General features: G+C 39.9%; 1 protein-coding gene across 1 annotated transcript in view; it reads right to left on the reverse strand.

Annotated features, from left to right (window-relative positions):
• Positions 1-16,257, reverse strand: part of ADGRV1 (adhesion G protein-coupled receptor V1) — a 669,001-nt gene that overhangs the window by 377,000 nt on the left and 275,744 nt on the right. The window contains exons 71-74 of the mRNA XM_053586729.1: positions 10,257-10,400; positions 7,711-7,885; positions 5,127-5,262; positions 2,390-3,486 (exon numbers count right to left, since the gene is read on the reverse strand). Coding sequence (XP_053442704.1) covers positions 2,390-3,486; positions 5,127-5,262; positions 7,711-7,885; positions 10,257-10,400 — 1,552 coding nt within the window. The remainder of the gene's footprint in view (positions 1-2,389; positions 3,487-5,126; positions 5,263-7,710; positions 7,886-10,256; positions 10,401-16,257) is intronic.

Here is a 16,257-nt window from a genome sequence, read left to right on the forward strand (position 1 = left end):
ACACTTTTACACTTCTGGTGGGACTAACACAAACTTTTTGGAAGGAAGTATGGAGAATCCTCAAAGAACTCAGATTAGATCTTCCATTTGATTCTGCAATCCCAGTCCTAGGCATCTACCCAGAAAAAAGAATCCTTTTATCATAAGGACATTTGCACTAGACTGTTTAGTTTATCGCTGCTTAATTTATAATCACCAAATTGTGGAAACAACCTAAATGCCCACACCCCAGGAATGGATTAACAAGCTGTGGTATATGTACAATACCATGGAATACTATTCAGCCACTAAAAAGATGGAGACTTTGTATCTTGTGTATCAACCTGGATGGTGGTGGAGTACATTCTTCTTAGTAAAGCATCACAAGAATGGAGAAGCAGGAATCCAATGCACTCTTTTCTCATTTGAAGGCAGGAGATGAGCTAATACAAGGGCGGGTAGGAGACGAGCAAGGGAGGAGAGGGTAAGAGGGAGGGGCCGGGGTGTCACAGCGTCAGGCACACCTCTTGGGGACAGGACACAATTATAAAAGGCACTTTATCTAACAAATGCAATCAGTATAACCTAATTCTTTGTACCCTCAATGAATCCCAAATAATAATAATAATAATAATAATAATTTTAAAAGTCACATGGGGAAAAAACAAGGGGAACATTTGCAGGCAGAGTAAGAAGAACTCCAGGTACCATGACCATGTGAATGTGCATGGTGATGCTGTCAGGTCAAATACATCAGATGGCATTAAGAAGTAGGTATGATGAGGAGTTGATCATTTGCCATGTAATATGATCTGTGTCCCTCATGTAGGGACAGAAAACATTAGAGAATCTCAGAGCGCTCAGCTGACTTGCTGTTTGTCCGGTGAGTTAGGCTCAGAGCTAACGTATGGGTAGGCACTAGCAGGCCATACTGACTGATAAAATATGGAAGCACCTTCATCCCAGCTGGTACCAGTTGCCATCCTGAGCCCCCAGAGCCTTTTGTCACCTTCCAAATTGGGACTATACGATCTTTGCATGATCCAGTAACTAATGGCATACTGCTTAGAGCAACAGTGAGCCTCCAGGAACCATTCTGATCTGTTTGCCTTGTACCAAACTAATTGCTAAATATTTTGACTATCAGCCCCGAGCATAGTCCAATAACTGTAATAAAAAGTCTGTGTCATAGAATGAGGAGGAGAATGTTGACTGCTGAACTAATTTTAATAGAAACATGTAGATGGCATTAGGCCAATGATGCTCAGTAAATAACTTTTAGAAGTAGTACTTAAAACACTCTTACTACACTGTAGAAATAAGAATAAAATATATTAATCCTAATTGGTATAAATTTGCAGGGTAACATAAACGGGATGAAAGGAAGTTAAAACATTTATAAAATTACGACTGATTATAACTGAATGGCTGAAAATAATAAAAACTCTAAGAAGCATCAAATCCTAAAGGTAGGTTTTGAGATCTATGATGAATAGACAAATTCATATCTATTGAATGATGAACATAGTTAATAATAATGTACACTTTCGGATTTCTAATACAGTACATTTCAAATGTTCTCAGCACAAAAAAAATGTTAAGCATTTGAGGTGAAGGATAAGTTAACTCGCTGGATTTAATTATTCTACATTGTGTAATATTTATGTATCATAACATCAATATGTACCATACAAGTGTATCTACTTATAAATTGTTGATTTATAATTAAAATTTTTAAAAAGAAAAGAATCATGGGATGGCCTGTCATTACTCTCAGTAGTGTCAGGTATTCACAAATTTATGTACATCACTCAAAGGATTATAGTATGATTTCAGAGGCAAGCTGCAAATTATCACCAAGAGATTCTCGAAGATGTATGAGGTACTCAAATATTATTGAAATTTGAAGGTATTAGAATATATGAATATATGAATATACCCAATAGAATATATGAATATACCCAATACAATGGATAGATCAACTGCATTAGGTCAAAAGGAAAACAAAAGGAAATAGTTTTAATCTATTCCACAACAGACACAAAGAATTTTCTCATAATGAGATCTTTGACTTTAGGATAGATTACCGAACATAGTTGGCAAATCTAAAATGAATTTTCAAAACAGAATAGACAATCATATATTTGGATGGTTAAATTAAATATGCCCCCTATATTGTGAAAGTATAGATTGTATATCTGTCTCAATCTAAGTAACATCTACAGTCCATTACACTGAAGCCTAGAATTCAGAAGAATACCACGATTCACGTCGTGGTCCATGCTATAAAAACTCACTGTCTTGATGAATCACTTCAATGATTCCCCCTCTTCAATTAAGCTAGATTGATGTTAACACCAATTCTGTACCATAAAAATGCACTTTTGTCTCCATCACCTCAAAGACATACCTGTAATGATGACTACGGCAAAAGCTGCAAATCCAGCGTCATCCTTCCCCTTCACAATCTGGGCTCCTCCTTGAGGGTCTGTGAGAAACACATAGAAGAATTCTTGCCCCTCAGGCTCATCATCATCCAAAATCTGAACTGATACCCTACGTTCTCTTTCTCCATCTAGAAATGTAAGGACAAGAGTTTGTTCTTCAAAGTCTTCTTCTTCCATTGCCCATGTTAGGTTGGAAATTCCAAAGGTCTCATGGAAGGGCAATGCATTTGGTTCCTTCTGAGCACACCTTTCACCAAAAGTTCTAACTGTTACACTGACATTGCCAGTAAACCCACCAGTTCTTCGGATAAGAACGTCTGCGGTATTGAATGTGCCATTCCTCATCTCCTCTTCAACATAAACAACAGGTGGCCCAAGACTAAATGTTCCATGAATGGGAACACTGGAAGTCACAGTGTCCACATCAGGCTTTTCTGCCATGGCAGGTGCACTGTGAAGGGTGGCAAGTTTCTCAGGGACAACAGATACACCAGCTGCCTCGGTGACAGTGGTGGCCTTTTCAGTTGGCTGTGGAATGTTGCTCGTGCCAGGGTGCATGATGGAGTCACTTTCTACAGACACAAGAGTTGTATCAGCTGCTCCATCCACAGTTGTTATGGGGAAAGAAACATCCATCCCTGCCAGGTCATCGTCATCTAATATTGTGATCATTGCAACACTAAAATCTAGATTCAGGCGTGGTCTCCAATTAACATCAAGCTTTTGTAGTCCTCTAATTTCTACTGAAGTAAGGTTAATGTAGAAAATTTCTTCCATCTCAGGCAGCTCATCATTAATAATGGTTATTTCAATATCAACCTCGGCTTGGAATTTCTGAAAATACAGTTCCCCATTGTGAACAGGCTCAAAGTCTTCTAGTGGCTCGGCGCTTCCTGCAGTTGTCTGATAGGAAACTCTAAGGAGATCGCCGCGGAACCCAAACAGTCTTTGCACACGCAGTGTGACCACCTGCGTATTCTCCGACACGACTATATGTCTAGAACTAGGGGAAAACTGGAAGACTCCCATTGGTTCAATTTCAGCAGTGGTGAAACCTGATCTGGAAAACAAATTAAACCATGAGGGAATTGATAAAAAATAGAAAAACCACTCATGGATTCCTCTTTCATGTATTTAAGATGCTGCTCAGGGTGGTGGGGTCTTGACAATGACACAGCCTTTCAATTCCATCAAACCCTACCTGCCAACTGATGAGTGAGAGTACCTAACAAGTAAGTATACAAGCTGCAGCAGCAGAGACAAGACCTAACAAGTCTGAACTTTAGGAGGAGCTCCGAGGTCCCGCATTTCTCCCCATCACCCCAGAGCAGCTATCGGAGGGGTCTGACGTGGCAAGCCCTCTCTTACGGTCAGTATGCCGCCATGCTCTGGGCACCAGCCTGCTTTCCCAGCTACCAAAGAGAAACAGTTACCAGCACTGGGAGCAAAATCCATGGTTCTTCCAGCTGCCAGTAATAAATGGGATTATTCTCACATATGAATTTAACTAAAACTTTATGTATGGATTGGAAGAAACATCTATGACTGAATGATTTATCCTTAGCTTTTTCCTGTAGTTTTTCTGTGAGTTAATAGTTATATCACAGGTTACAACTGATGGCTCCTTAGCCTAAATTAAATCACAGACATGTTTTCTTTTACTAACTTTGTATTTTTTTTTTAAATATAAATTTGAATGCCTTTAGGGCTGTCTAGGTCCCATCACTATTGTCAAGCACCTGTTAACCCAGAGCAACGGCCAGACAGCCTGGGGCCATGATGGTTCCAACACTTAATAGCTACATGAAGCTGGACTCTTCACATAATTTATCCACGAATCTCTTCCTTTATCTGTAAAATAGGACAATCATAATATCTACCTCATAGAGTTGTGGTGGTGAAGAGTAAAGAGCGTGTGTCTACAAGGGCCGGTAAGCACTATAAACTGTGGCTGTGTTAAGACCATGTGAATTTGTAACTCTGAAATACATTCTCTTATTGAAAACCATACTTGACTCTACCAACGATATCCCACACATGTAAATATACCTCAACACACACGAGTTTTGGCCACACATTTTCCTCGTTTTATAAATAAGTGAACAAACAACAAATAGACCAAGTAACTTTCCCAAAGTGGCACCACAAATAAGTGGCAGAGCCAGGACTAAACCAAGTCTCATTCCCCCTGGACAAGCCCATCCCAAATAGGAGGAGAGTGGTTGGCTTTTGACTGGGACACACGTATCTGCAAATATACTGGGTGTGGATAAACTACTGTTATAGATAAATAAAAGTATTAAATAAAATTAAACTCAAAAGAGCCACTGGTTTAAATGAGTATCATTACCCACTGTAATGCCTTATTCTTACTCTTGATCACTTGGGCGAATCAGGTCTTTTCCGCTGCTTCTCAGAGGACAGCTCCCTTTAAAAACAGGTGAACTGCCATCCTGGTTCTTCCTGAGCTTGTCACCCCAGGCCAGCATTCTCAAATGAGACCCCATGATGAACCCTCTTCAAGGCACGCAGCAGGGAGCACGCTCCTGAAAGCCAGGCTCCCTCTCAGCACCTTCACATGTGAGCCACACGCTGCTCTACACCAAAACTACTTCTGCATCTGCTTCAAAAAAAGTATTTTTTATCTCATTTGTGTTCTGACTGATAAATTGTAGATTATTAGGACTTAGGCTGTCCTACCGAAGTCGAGCTCCACCAGGTGCACTGCTCTGCACTCCTGACAGGTGAATAACGAAGGCCTCTGGCCGACCAGGCCTGGGAAACATCCGCAGTGAAACCTCTTTCCTTTGTTCCCCGTGGGCAAATGAAAGGCTCCCTGGAAGGAAACATGAAAAGAAAATGTGAGCATCATTTCTCAGTTCTTTAATTGGGATTTGACTCTTAAAAATGTAGTGAAATACTTTCTTTTCCAAAATTTGATTACGGTCCACAAAAAGTAAAATACTTTAAAAGGGAGGAGGGCCGGGCATGGTGGCTTGTGTCTATAATACCAGCACTTTGGGAAGCTGAGGCAGCAGCTTCACTTGAGGCCAGGAGTTTGAGACCAACCTGGGCAACATAGCAAGACCCTGCCTCTTAAAAAATGTTTTAAAAAATTAGTTGTGCGTGGTGGTATACATTATAGACCCAGCTACTGCGGAGGCTCAGGTAGGAGAACCCAGGGGTTCCAGGTTATAGTGACCTATGACTGCACTACCACAGTCCAGCCTGGGAAACAGAGTGAGACCTTGTCTCTTAAAAAAAAAGGAGCAAGGGCGGTGCCTGTGGCTCAAAGGGATAAGGCGCGGGCCCCATACACCGGAGCTGGTGGGTTCAAACCCAGCCCTGGCCAGAAACTGAAAAAAAAAAAAAAAAAAAAAAAAGGAGTGAGAGATATATAAACTGATAAGAAACCCCACAGATCACCCAAATGTTGTTTTCAATCCGTATCTACTGTTCTCAATTACCTCTTTTCCTTTCCTGGCTCAATTACAAAATCTAGCAGTAAAAAGAGAAGGGTGGATGGGAGGCTTTGATGTGCAGTGTGTTTGGTATTAGGCTTTGTTTTGCATTCTGACCCCAGCATATTTTTAGAGATGCATATTAAAGTAGTTTAGAATTAAGTATCATAATCTATGAATTTTATTTTAAATTGCCTCAGAAATGTCACAAATACAGTGGAAGGTAACAACATTACACCTAATCAGTGAGTTTATGCATGTTCATTTTACTTCACTTTTTCATTGTGGTCGAACATTATAAAAGATCAAGAAATTGAACAAACCTGTTTGACAATATAGATCTATTGTCTGAGAACTGGTATTTTAGCTTAATCATATTATGAGAAACTCACAAACGCTTGTGAAGATTAATTTTACCTATAAACACAAGTCACACATACACACCCTTCATAAATAATATCCATACACATAAATCTTTTTGTACCTAGTAAGTTGGTTCTAATACAAAAAAAAAAAAAAAAAACCCACTAAATTCTATAGAGCTGTGCCTATCACCCAAACAAAAAGAAGAGGTAGGGGAGAAAAAGAGAAGGATTTCTGCAAAAAAGAGGGGGAGGGGGTAGAAAATAAAAAAGAAATATAATTCAATATCTTTAATTTAGGGGAAATAAAGAATAGTTAGTTAAGGTCAGCACAGTGGCTCATGCCTGTAACCCCAGCACTCTGGGAGCCTGAGGAGGTGGATTGCCTGAGCTCAGGAGTTTGAGACCAACCTAGGCAAGAGTGAGCCTTCATCTCTACTAAAAAAGAAAAACAACAGAAAAACTAACCAGATGTTGTAGCAGACACTTGCAGTCCCAGCTACTTGGGAGGCTGAAGCAAGAGGATCACCTGTGCCCAGCAGTGTGAGTTTGTTGTGAGCTGTGATGGCAGGGTGGCACTCTAGCCTGGAGTCACTGTTTGATACGTCAGACCAAGGTACCCACTCAGAGGCTAATGAGACGCAGTGTACAAGGCAGTTCTGGTGCCATGCTCTCTCTCAATCAAGCATCTAAATTCTCTTTCTATTCACTCAGATTCTCACCAGGATGGAACCTGGCATGACAATGTTGTGATTTTCACTGTCCCAGCTCTGACCCCCACCTTCAAAAGGACCCTGGTTTACTCTCCTCCTTCTCTCTCAGTGATGCCAAGAGCTTGGGCAGGTGAAAACCATTCCACTCTCCCGGAGAGACTGACAGTCTCAGTCCATGTGCAGGATTCAGTAGCCCGATTACTGAGGGTAAATGGCGTCTGCCTGTGGCAGCAGGACACAGTGAACAAAAGAGGGTGAATCACAAACATTCTGGGCCCTCCATGGAATCCTTTCTACACTGTCATCATATGAATTTGCAGGGAGTGTTCTAACATTTGCATCTCACTAACTCTCTAAGAACTTATTGTATAATTTAAAATAAAAACATTTGAAGTAGCAGCTGCCCTACTGTCAGAAATATTCAGGTGAACATGTAATTGAATACAAAGTTTTATCTTTTTATTCCCGTATATGTCAAATTGGGTTTTTGAATACCTAATCTCCCTCCTAGGACAGATTAGTCTGCTTAGTGACCACTGTTTTGAAGTGAGGTAAGAGGATTTTAGTTTGCTGAAAAATATACCTCTTTTCTCACCAAGCCTGAACAACACTGATCACTTAAATACAGAAAAACTGTATTAGAAAACTAAGAGTTTAGTCTTCAGAGTAAGGATGACCCCCAAAAATGAGTGGTCAATTACACTCCTTCATGCTCTACAGGGCTGATCTTAGAAAATCTACAACTCACCCAGTGTCGGGGTCATGTTGCCAACAAAAATAAGTTCAGGGATCTCTATCCCCGGAGCATATCCCGTAGTCCAGGCAATGGAGAGAGAGCCGAATGTGCCTCTCCTGGAGATGGTGACTCGGCTCATGCCAGCGGCCAAGTCCGTGAGACGAAACGCAGGGGATTCAAATCTAACCTGAGGAAAACATACTAACATCATTTCTCTTCAAAGTGTCCTATTGTCTGAAGAGTGAGATAAATGTCAACTTCTCCTTTGTTTACACAATATATTTCCTTGTCTTACGATATTTTAAGTTAAAAAAAATGTTTAAGAAATGACATCTCAGATTTAAATTTATTCTACTTTATAGCTCAGGTGATACAACTTTCTTTTATTAAAATATAATCCTTCGAATGAACAATATCCAGGAAAAGATAAATGTAATAATATGGTTATGGATAGCAAAGACATAAAAATGGCATTTTAAAATTACTTATTAATGGGTCTTTCCTGATTTGTCTAAAACTAAAATTTGATAATAACACATTTATAAAATGAGCACCAGGTACTAGACCTTCTGTTCAGTTTTTATCAGTTCTTTAATTTGATGTGATAGCTTTTCCTGAGGATCAGAAAGTTTCTAAGATTTTTTTAAAAATAAGTATCTTTTTCATAAGATCAAGAAAGACCCTGTTTTAAGGTCAATCTTCTTAGGGTATGTGATTTGTAGATGAAATAAGTTCTGGGTCAGTGAGTAAGAATAAACACACACCCCTGGCTTCACATGGTAATTCAGATGACTCAGTTTACCTCTTTTGGAGGGGGCGGGGCTGGGTTTGAACCCGCCACCTCTGGTATATGGGGCTAGTCCCCTACTCCTTGAGCCACAGGCGCCACCCTAAGGTCAATCTTCTTAGGGTATGTGATTTGTAGATGAAATAAGTTCTGGTCAGTGAGTAAGAATAAAAACACACCCCTGGCTTCACACGGTAATTCAGATGACTTAGTTTACCTCTTTTTTGGGCAGGCGGGGCTGGGTTTGAACCCACCACCTCTGGTATATGGGGCCAGCGCCCTACTCCTTTGAGCCACAGGCGCTGCCCCAGTTCACCTCTTTAAGTCTCAATAGCTAAAAATGTGGGATACTGTTTGATCAACAGTTACATATTCAAACTCATTCTTCCCTTTTGAAACTGAAACATGTGTAAGGATTCCATAGGATAGCTTCTGGAGTCATAGAGGAGAAAAACAACAACACCAACCTAGATTATCTATTACAGTGAGGTTTCTGCTTATCACCTGCCAAAGCTTTGAGAGAGATCGTGTTAGTTACATGGCTAGAAGGCTGGTTAGAAACACCCCAGCCACATCACAAATACAAACACACACACACCCTGTACAAACACTAGCAGGCATGTAGAGACACCAAAACCACAAATGTACATAAGGCCTCAACCTTGCCTTTTGCAGAGATACAGAGTTGTAACAATATGCATGAACAAGGAGGAGGAAGTATTTTACTACTCCAAATGAATTGTTTAGTTGAAATATTTTTTATAACAACCTGTGAGCAAAGAGAAGACAGCATAACTTCAGAACATTACTAAATTCTATTCCCTCATTCACTCTTCAGGAAGAGGAGGTGAAGAAAAACACTCCTCTCTGTTATTTTTAATGTTAGGGGATCCACTTCAAGGAGCAAAACCAACTCGTTCTCCTTGGAGGAGATGACAAGGAGGGGAGATGAAGAGCATCCTTTATTGGCCAGAGACCCCTCCTGCCTACATTCCTGCCCTCTCATCTTATAGATTCCTTTCAAAATCTTGAGCCTGGCTTGCTTTAGTCCATTGAGTCCTCACCTGAAGAAGTAGGATGGGGTTATACTTCATAAGGGATTCAAAAATACACATTAGCACCATCACAGACAACAGCCTTGCCTCTTTCTTTTACAGATAGAATCAGACTAACACACATGGAAAGCCTTCAAGTTGTTGTTTGTTCTCAAGTGAATTTATGAGTGATTGGAAAACAATCTTTCCTGCAATGAATTTAGGTAGAAGATTCAACTACTTAGCTGTCACCACATCACAGGACCTGGCCATCAGTATTTACCTCTGTCTCCACACGCTTGCCACAGTGAACCAAAGTCCAAATATTAAAGACAAATATTCACAATGTTAGCAAATGAAAAAGTCTGACATGTCAATCACCGTTTCATTATAATTTCGATTATTTAGCATAAAATACCTCAATATTAAATATTCAGTATCCAGAAAAGACATGGAAATTTTGACTTTAGGTGACTGCTATTTAAAACATTCTATATCTTACATTGAAATCCCAAAAGATAAAAACGTTCTAAAACTCCAAAAAGAAAATATATCTTCCTACCTAATGGTGAAAATTGGCAAACTGTTTTTAAGGAATGTATCCATTACGCGTACTTTGTTATTCAGAGGATTAGATTTAAGAAAATAGTTAATTCTATCTGGAAGACTCTCAATCATTCCTGGGGAAAGCTGCCCTCTGGTGGTTCCCTGGGAGCACCACACCCAAGGCCCCTCACCTCGGAATTGGCAGCCTTCTCAGGGACAGGAAGGATGGCGTGTTTTGCGCGCTGAAGAATTGTCGGCATTCCATAGAAACGTCCATCAACAAGCATGACAGTCACCAGCTGCAAGGTGAAATTAGAGCCCAGTGCCAGGAAGACCTATAAACAAACAGTGTCAATGATTTAGAAATAATTTTCAGAGGAAAATACTGACCTTTGGGTGGAGCAAGATGGCAGCCGAGTAACAGCTTCCTTGCATCTGGGCACTGTCAGTCTGGGGAGATAGGACTCCAGGCATCTCTGGCTGGTGGGATCTGCCTATCATCACCCCTGAGAGGATACAGGGAGTCAGCGAGAGACTTCTGGACCCCAAGAGGAGGACTAAAACAGTGGAAAACCGGCAAGTGGTCGCGTGTGTTCAATCCGTCTAAACCCGCCCGCAACTGTAAGTTCAGTAGCAGTGAGACTGCAAACCAGAAAGGCCTTACCTGTGAACTGTTTTGGTGTCTTTGGACTTGGCACTCAGCTGAACTGCCTTGGGGAGAGCCTGAGCGGGAGTGCGGAGAACTTTGGCCTTTGTCTAGGGCCCCAGTCTGAGCCGCTGAGCCAGACGGAGCTAATAGTGTTTGGCTCTGGGTCACAGGCAGCCATTGTGAGCGATCTGCCCCGGCAAGCTCCGCCCTCAGGTCGCAGAGCTAGAATTGGGTGGGAGCTGGTAACCCAGCGACCAAGTAGCCTAAGGGCGGGGTCTGAGCCGCCTTGCAGCCCTAACCCTCAGGGGCAGAGGGAGACCAGTTTTGACACACAGGGTAAGCGGATAGCCACTCAGCAGTGATTCCAGCGACAAGCACTTCCCTGGGAAAGCTTCTGCTCAGCAAGTGAACAAGTTCAAAGTGCCTTTTAAGTGGGCTGAAGAGAGATTTAGGGTGTCTACCTGCTGGGGTTTGAGAAACTAGCAGCCTCCAGTCGTATCAGCACTGTGATTAACATCTCATACCCCAGAAGACCACGTGTTGCCCAGACAATATTCAATAACATATACATACTGCTTTGTTTTTGGTTCTGTTTTTTTTTTTTTTTTTTTGGTTTGGTTGGTTTTTTTTTGTTTATTTTGATGTTGTTGATGTTGTTTTGTTTTTGAAGTTCAACCTTTTCCATACAGATCCTTTTTCTTTCTCAATTTTTCTAGTTTAATTATAATTTCCCATTGCTGCCTATTTCAATAATTAGAACTTCATTTTTGTTAGTGTTTATACCGTTATATTTGGTTATCCACCCAATTTTATCCTGTAAAGTTTTCTGTTTGCTGTTTTGGTTTGATTTATAGCATTTTTGTCTTTCCTCTCTACTTGGTGGAGGTGGGGTACTGTGTCTGATCAGGTTAGCAAAGAGCTGCTGACCTCAAGGGAACCACCCAACTGGGCACCCCCAGAAGGTGGTTTTTTTTTTAAGGTTGTATCACAGTACCCTACTGTACACCTATATTGTTCTGTCTCCCTCTTTCTGTGCCTCTCTTCTTTTTGTCAATATTCCTTTCACCCTCCTTCTCTATTTTTCTTCTTTTTCTTATCACTCGGTCCTCCTTTCTTTCATCCCTTTTTTGCTCTTCAATCTTCTCACCCTTCTGGTCCTGTTACCCTTAGTCCACAGGCACGAGAACTTAAAGAGCAAGAGGAAGTGAAAGGACAATTAGGGCAAGGAAACAGATAAAAGAAATCACTCATGAGGAAGAATCAGCAGAAAACTCCAGGCAACATGAAGAACCAGTCCAGAACAACCCCATCAAGGGACCATGAGGTAGCTACTGCAGAGGATTCCACCTATAAAGAAATGTTAAGAATGACAGAAAGGGAATTTAGAATACACATGTTGAAAACAATGAAAGAAATGATGGAAACAATGAAGGAAACTGCTAATAAAGTGGAAAATAACCAAAAGGAAATTCAAAAACAGAATCAAATAACAGATGAACGATATGAAGAATATAAAAAGGATATAGTAGAGCTGAAGGAAATGAAACAGTCAATTAGGGAACTTAAAGATGCAATGGAAAGTATGAGCAACAGGTTAGACCTTGCAGAAGAAAGAATTTCAGAGGTAGAAGACAAAGTTTTTGAGATAACTCAGATAGTAAAAGAGGCAGAAAAGAAGAGAGAGAAAGCAGAACGTTCACTGTCAGAATTATGGGACTTTATGAAGCGTTCCAACATACGAGTTATGGGAATTCCAGAAGGCAAAGAAGAATGCCCCAGAGGAATGGAAGCCATACTAGAGAATATTATAAATATTATAATATTTCCCAAATATCACCAAAGATTCTGACACACTGCTTTCAGAGGGATATCGGACCCCAGGTCGCCTCAACTCTAACCGAGCTTCTCCAAGACACATTGTGATGAACCTGTCCAAAGTCAAGACAAAAGAAAAGATTCTGCAAGCTGCCAGGAGTAAGCGCCAGTTGACCTACAGGGGCAAATCCATCAGAGTGACCGCAGACTTCTCTAATGAAACTTTCCAAGCAAGAAGACAATGGTCATCTACCTTTAATCTACTTAAACAGAACAATTCCAGCCCAGAATTCTGTACCCTGCTAAGCTAAGCTTCAAAATTGATGGAGAAATCAAATCATTTACGGATATACAAACATTGAGGAAATTCGCCACAACAAGACCAGCTCTACAGGAAATACTTCAACCTGTTCTGCACACTGACCACCACAATGGATCAGCAGCAAAGTAAGAACTCAGAAATTAAAGGACAGAACCTAACCTCCACACTGATGCAAAAGATAAAACTAAGCAATGGACTCTCACAAAATAAGACGAATACAATACTACCACACTTATAGATTATCTCTATAAATGTTAATGGCTTGAATTCCCCACTGAAGAGACATAGATTGGTTGACTGGATTAAAAAACACAAGCCACCCATTTGCTGTCTGCAAGAAACACACCTGGCTTCAAAAGACAAATTCAAGCTCCGAGTCAAGGGTTGGAAGACAATTTTTCAGGCAAATGGAATTCAGAAGAAAAGAAGAGTTGCAATCTTATTTTCAGATACATGTGGATTTAAAGCAACTAAAGTCAAAAAAGACAAAGACGGTCACTTTATATTGGTCAAGGGAAAAATACAACAAGAAGACATTTCAATTCTAAATATTATACACCCAATTTAAATGCTCTCAGATTCTTGAAACAGACCTTACTCAGTCTGAGCAATATGATATCTGATAATACCATAATAACAGGGGACCTTAACACTCCTCTTACAGAGCTGGACAGATCCTCTAAACAGAAATTAAACAAGGGTATAAGAGATTTAAATGAGACCCTAGAACAACTGTGCTTGATAGACGCATACAGAACACTCCATCCCAAAGATAAAGAATATACATTCTTCTCATCACCCTATGGAACATTCTCCAAAATTGATCATATCCTGGGACACTAAACAAATATCAACAGAATCAAAAGAATTGAAATTTTACCTTGTATCTTCTCAGACCATAAGGCACTAAAGGTGGAACTCCACTCTAACAAAAATGCTCGACCCCACCCAAAGGCATGGAAATTAAACAATCTTCTGTTGAATAACAGATGGGTGCAGGAAGAAATAAAACAGGAAATCATTAACTTCCTTGAGCATAACAACAATGAAGACACAAGCTACCAAAACCTGTGGGATACTGCAAAAGCAGTTTTGAGAGGAAAATTCATCGCTTTAGATGCCTACATTCGAAAAACAGAAAGAGAGCACATCAACAATCTCACAAGAGATCTTATGGAATTGGAAAAAGAAGAACAATCTAAGCCTAAACTCAGTAGAAGAAAAGAAATATCCAAAATCAAATCAGAGATCAATGAAATTGAAAACAGAAGAATCATTCAGAAAATTAATGAAACAAGGAGTTGGTTTTTTGAAAAAATAAATAAAATAGATAAACCATTGGCCAGACTAACGAGGAATAGAAAAGTAAAATCTCTAGTAACCTAATCAGAAATGATAAAGGGGAAATAACAACTGATCCCACAGAGATACAAGAGATCATCTCTGAATACTACCAGAAACTCTATGCCCAGAAATTTGACAATGTGAAAGAAATGGATCAATATTTGGAATCACACCCTCTCCCTAGACTCAGCCAGGAAGAAATAGACCTCCTGAACAGACCAATTTCAAGCACTGAGATCAAAGAAACAATAAAAAATCTTCCAACCAAAAAATGCCCTGGTCCAGATGGCTTCACCCCAGAATTCTATCAAACCTTCAAGGAAGAGCTTATTCCTGTACTGCAGAAATTATTCCAAAAAAATTGAGGAAGAAGGAATCTTCCCCAACACATTCTATGAAGCAAACATCACCCTGATACCAAAACCAGGAAAAGACCCAAACAAAAAGGAGAATTTCAGACCAATCTCACTCATGAACATAGATGCAAAAATTCTCAACAAAATCCTAGCCAATAGATTACAGCTTTTCATCAAAAAAGTCATTCATCATGATCAAGTAGGCTTCATCCCAGGGATGCAAGGCTGGTTTAACATATGCAAGTCTATAAACGTTATCCACCATATTAACAGAGGCAAAAATAAAGATCATATGATCCTCTCAATAGATGCAGAAAAAGCATTTGATAAAATCCAGCATCCTTTTCTAATTAGAACACTGAAGAGTATAGGCATAGGTGGCACATTTCTAAAACTGATTGAAGCTATCTATGACAAACCCACAGCCAATATTTTACTCAATGGATTAAAACTGAAAGCTTTTCCTCTTAGAACTGGAACCAGACAAGGTTGTCCTCTGTCACCTTTACTATTCAACGTAGTGCTGGAAGTTCTAGCCAATACAATTAGGCAAGACAAGGAAATAAAGGGAATCCAAATGGGAGCAGAGGAGGTCAAACTCTCCCTCTTTGCTGACGACATGATCTTATACTTAGACAACCCCAAAGACTCAACCACAAGACTCCTAGAAGTCATCAAAAAATACAGTAATGTTTCAGGATATAAAATCAATGTCCACAAGTCAGTAGCCTTTGTGTACACCAATAACAGTCAAGATGACAAGCTAATTAAGGACACAACTCCCTTCACCATAGTTTCAAAGAAAATGACATACCTAGGAATATACCTAACGAAGGAGGTAAAGGACCTCTATAAAGAAAACTATGAAATCCTCAGAAAGGAAATAGCAGAGGATATTAACAAATGGAAGAACATACCATGCTCACGGATGGGAAGAATCAACATTGTTAAAATGTCTATACTTCCCAAAGCAATCTACCTATTCAATGCCATTCCTATCAAAATACCAACATCGTACTTTCAAGATTTGGAAAAAATGATTCTGCGTTTTGTATGGAACCGGAAAAAACCCCATATAGCTAAGGCAGTCCTCTATAACAAAAATAAAGCTGGGGGCATCAGCATACCAGATTTTAGTCTGTACTACAAAGCCATAGTGCTCAAGACAGCATGGTACTGGCACAAAAACAGAGACATAGACACTTGGAATAGAATTGAAAACCAAGAAATGAAACTAACATCTTACAACCACCTAATCTTTGATAAACCAAACAAGAACATACCTTGGGGGAAAGACTCCCTATTCAATAAATGGTGTTGGGAGAACTGGATGTCTACATGTAAAAGACTGAAACTGGACCCACACCTTTCCCCACTCACAAAAATTGATTCAAGATGGATAAAGGACTTAAACTTAAGGCATGAAACAATAAAAATCCTCCAAGAAAGCATAGGAAAAACACTGGAAGATATTGGCCTGGGGAAAGACTTCATGAAGAAGACTGCCATGGCAATTGCAACAACAACAAAAATAAACAAATGGGACTTTATTAAACTGAAAAGCTTCTGTGCAGCTAAGGAGACAATAACCAAAGCAAAGAAACAACCTACACAATGGGAAAGGATATTTGCATATTTTCAATCAGACAAAAGCTTGATAACTAGGATCTATAGAGAACTCAAATTAATCCACATGAAAAAAGCCA

This window comes from Nycticebus coucang, chromosome 1 (genome assembly GCF_027406575.1).
Source record: "Nycticebus coucang isolate mNycCou1 chromosome 1, mNycCou1.pri, whole genome shotgun sequence".
Classification (NCBI taxonomy): domain Eukaryota; kingdom Metazoa; phylum Chordata; class Mammalia; order Primates; family Lorisidae; genus Nycticebus; species Nycticebus coucang.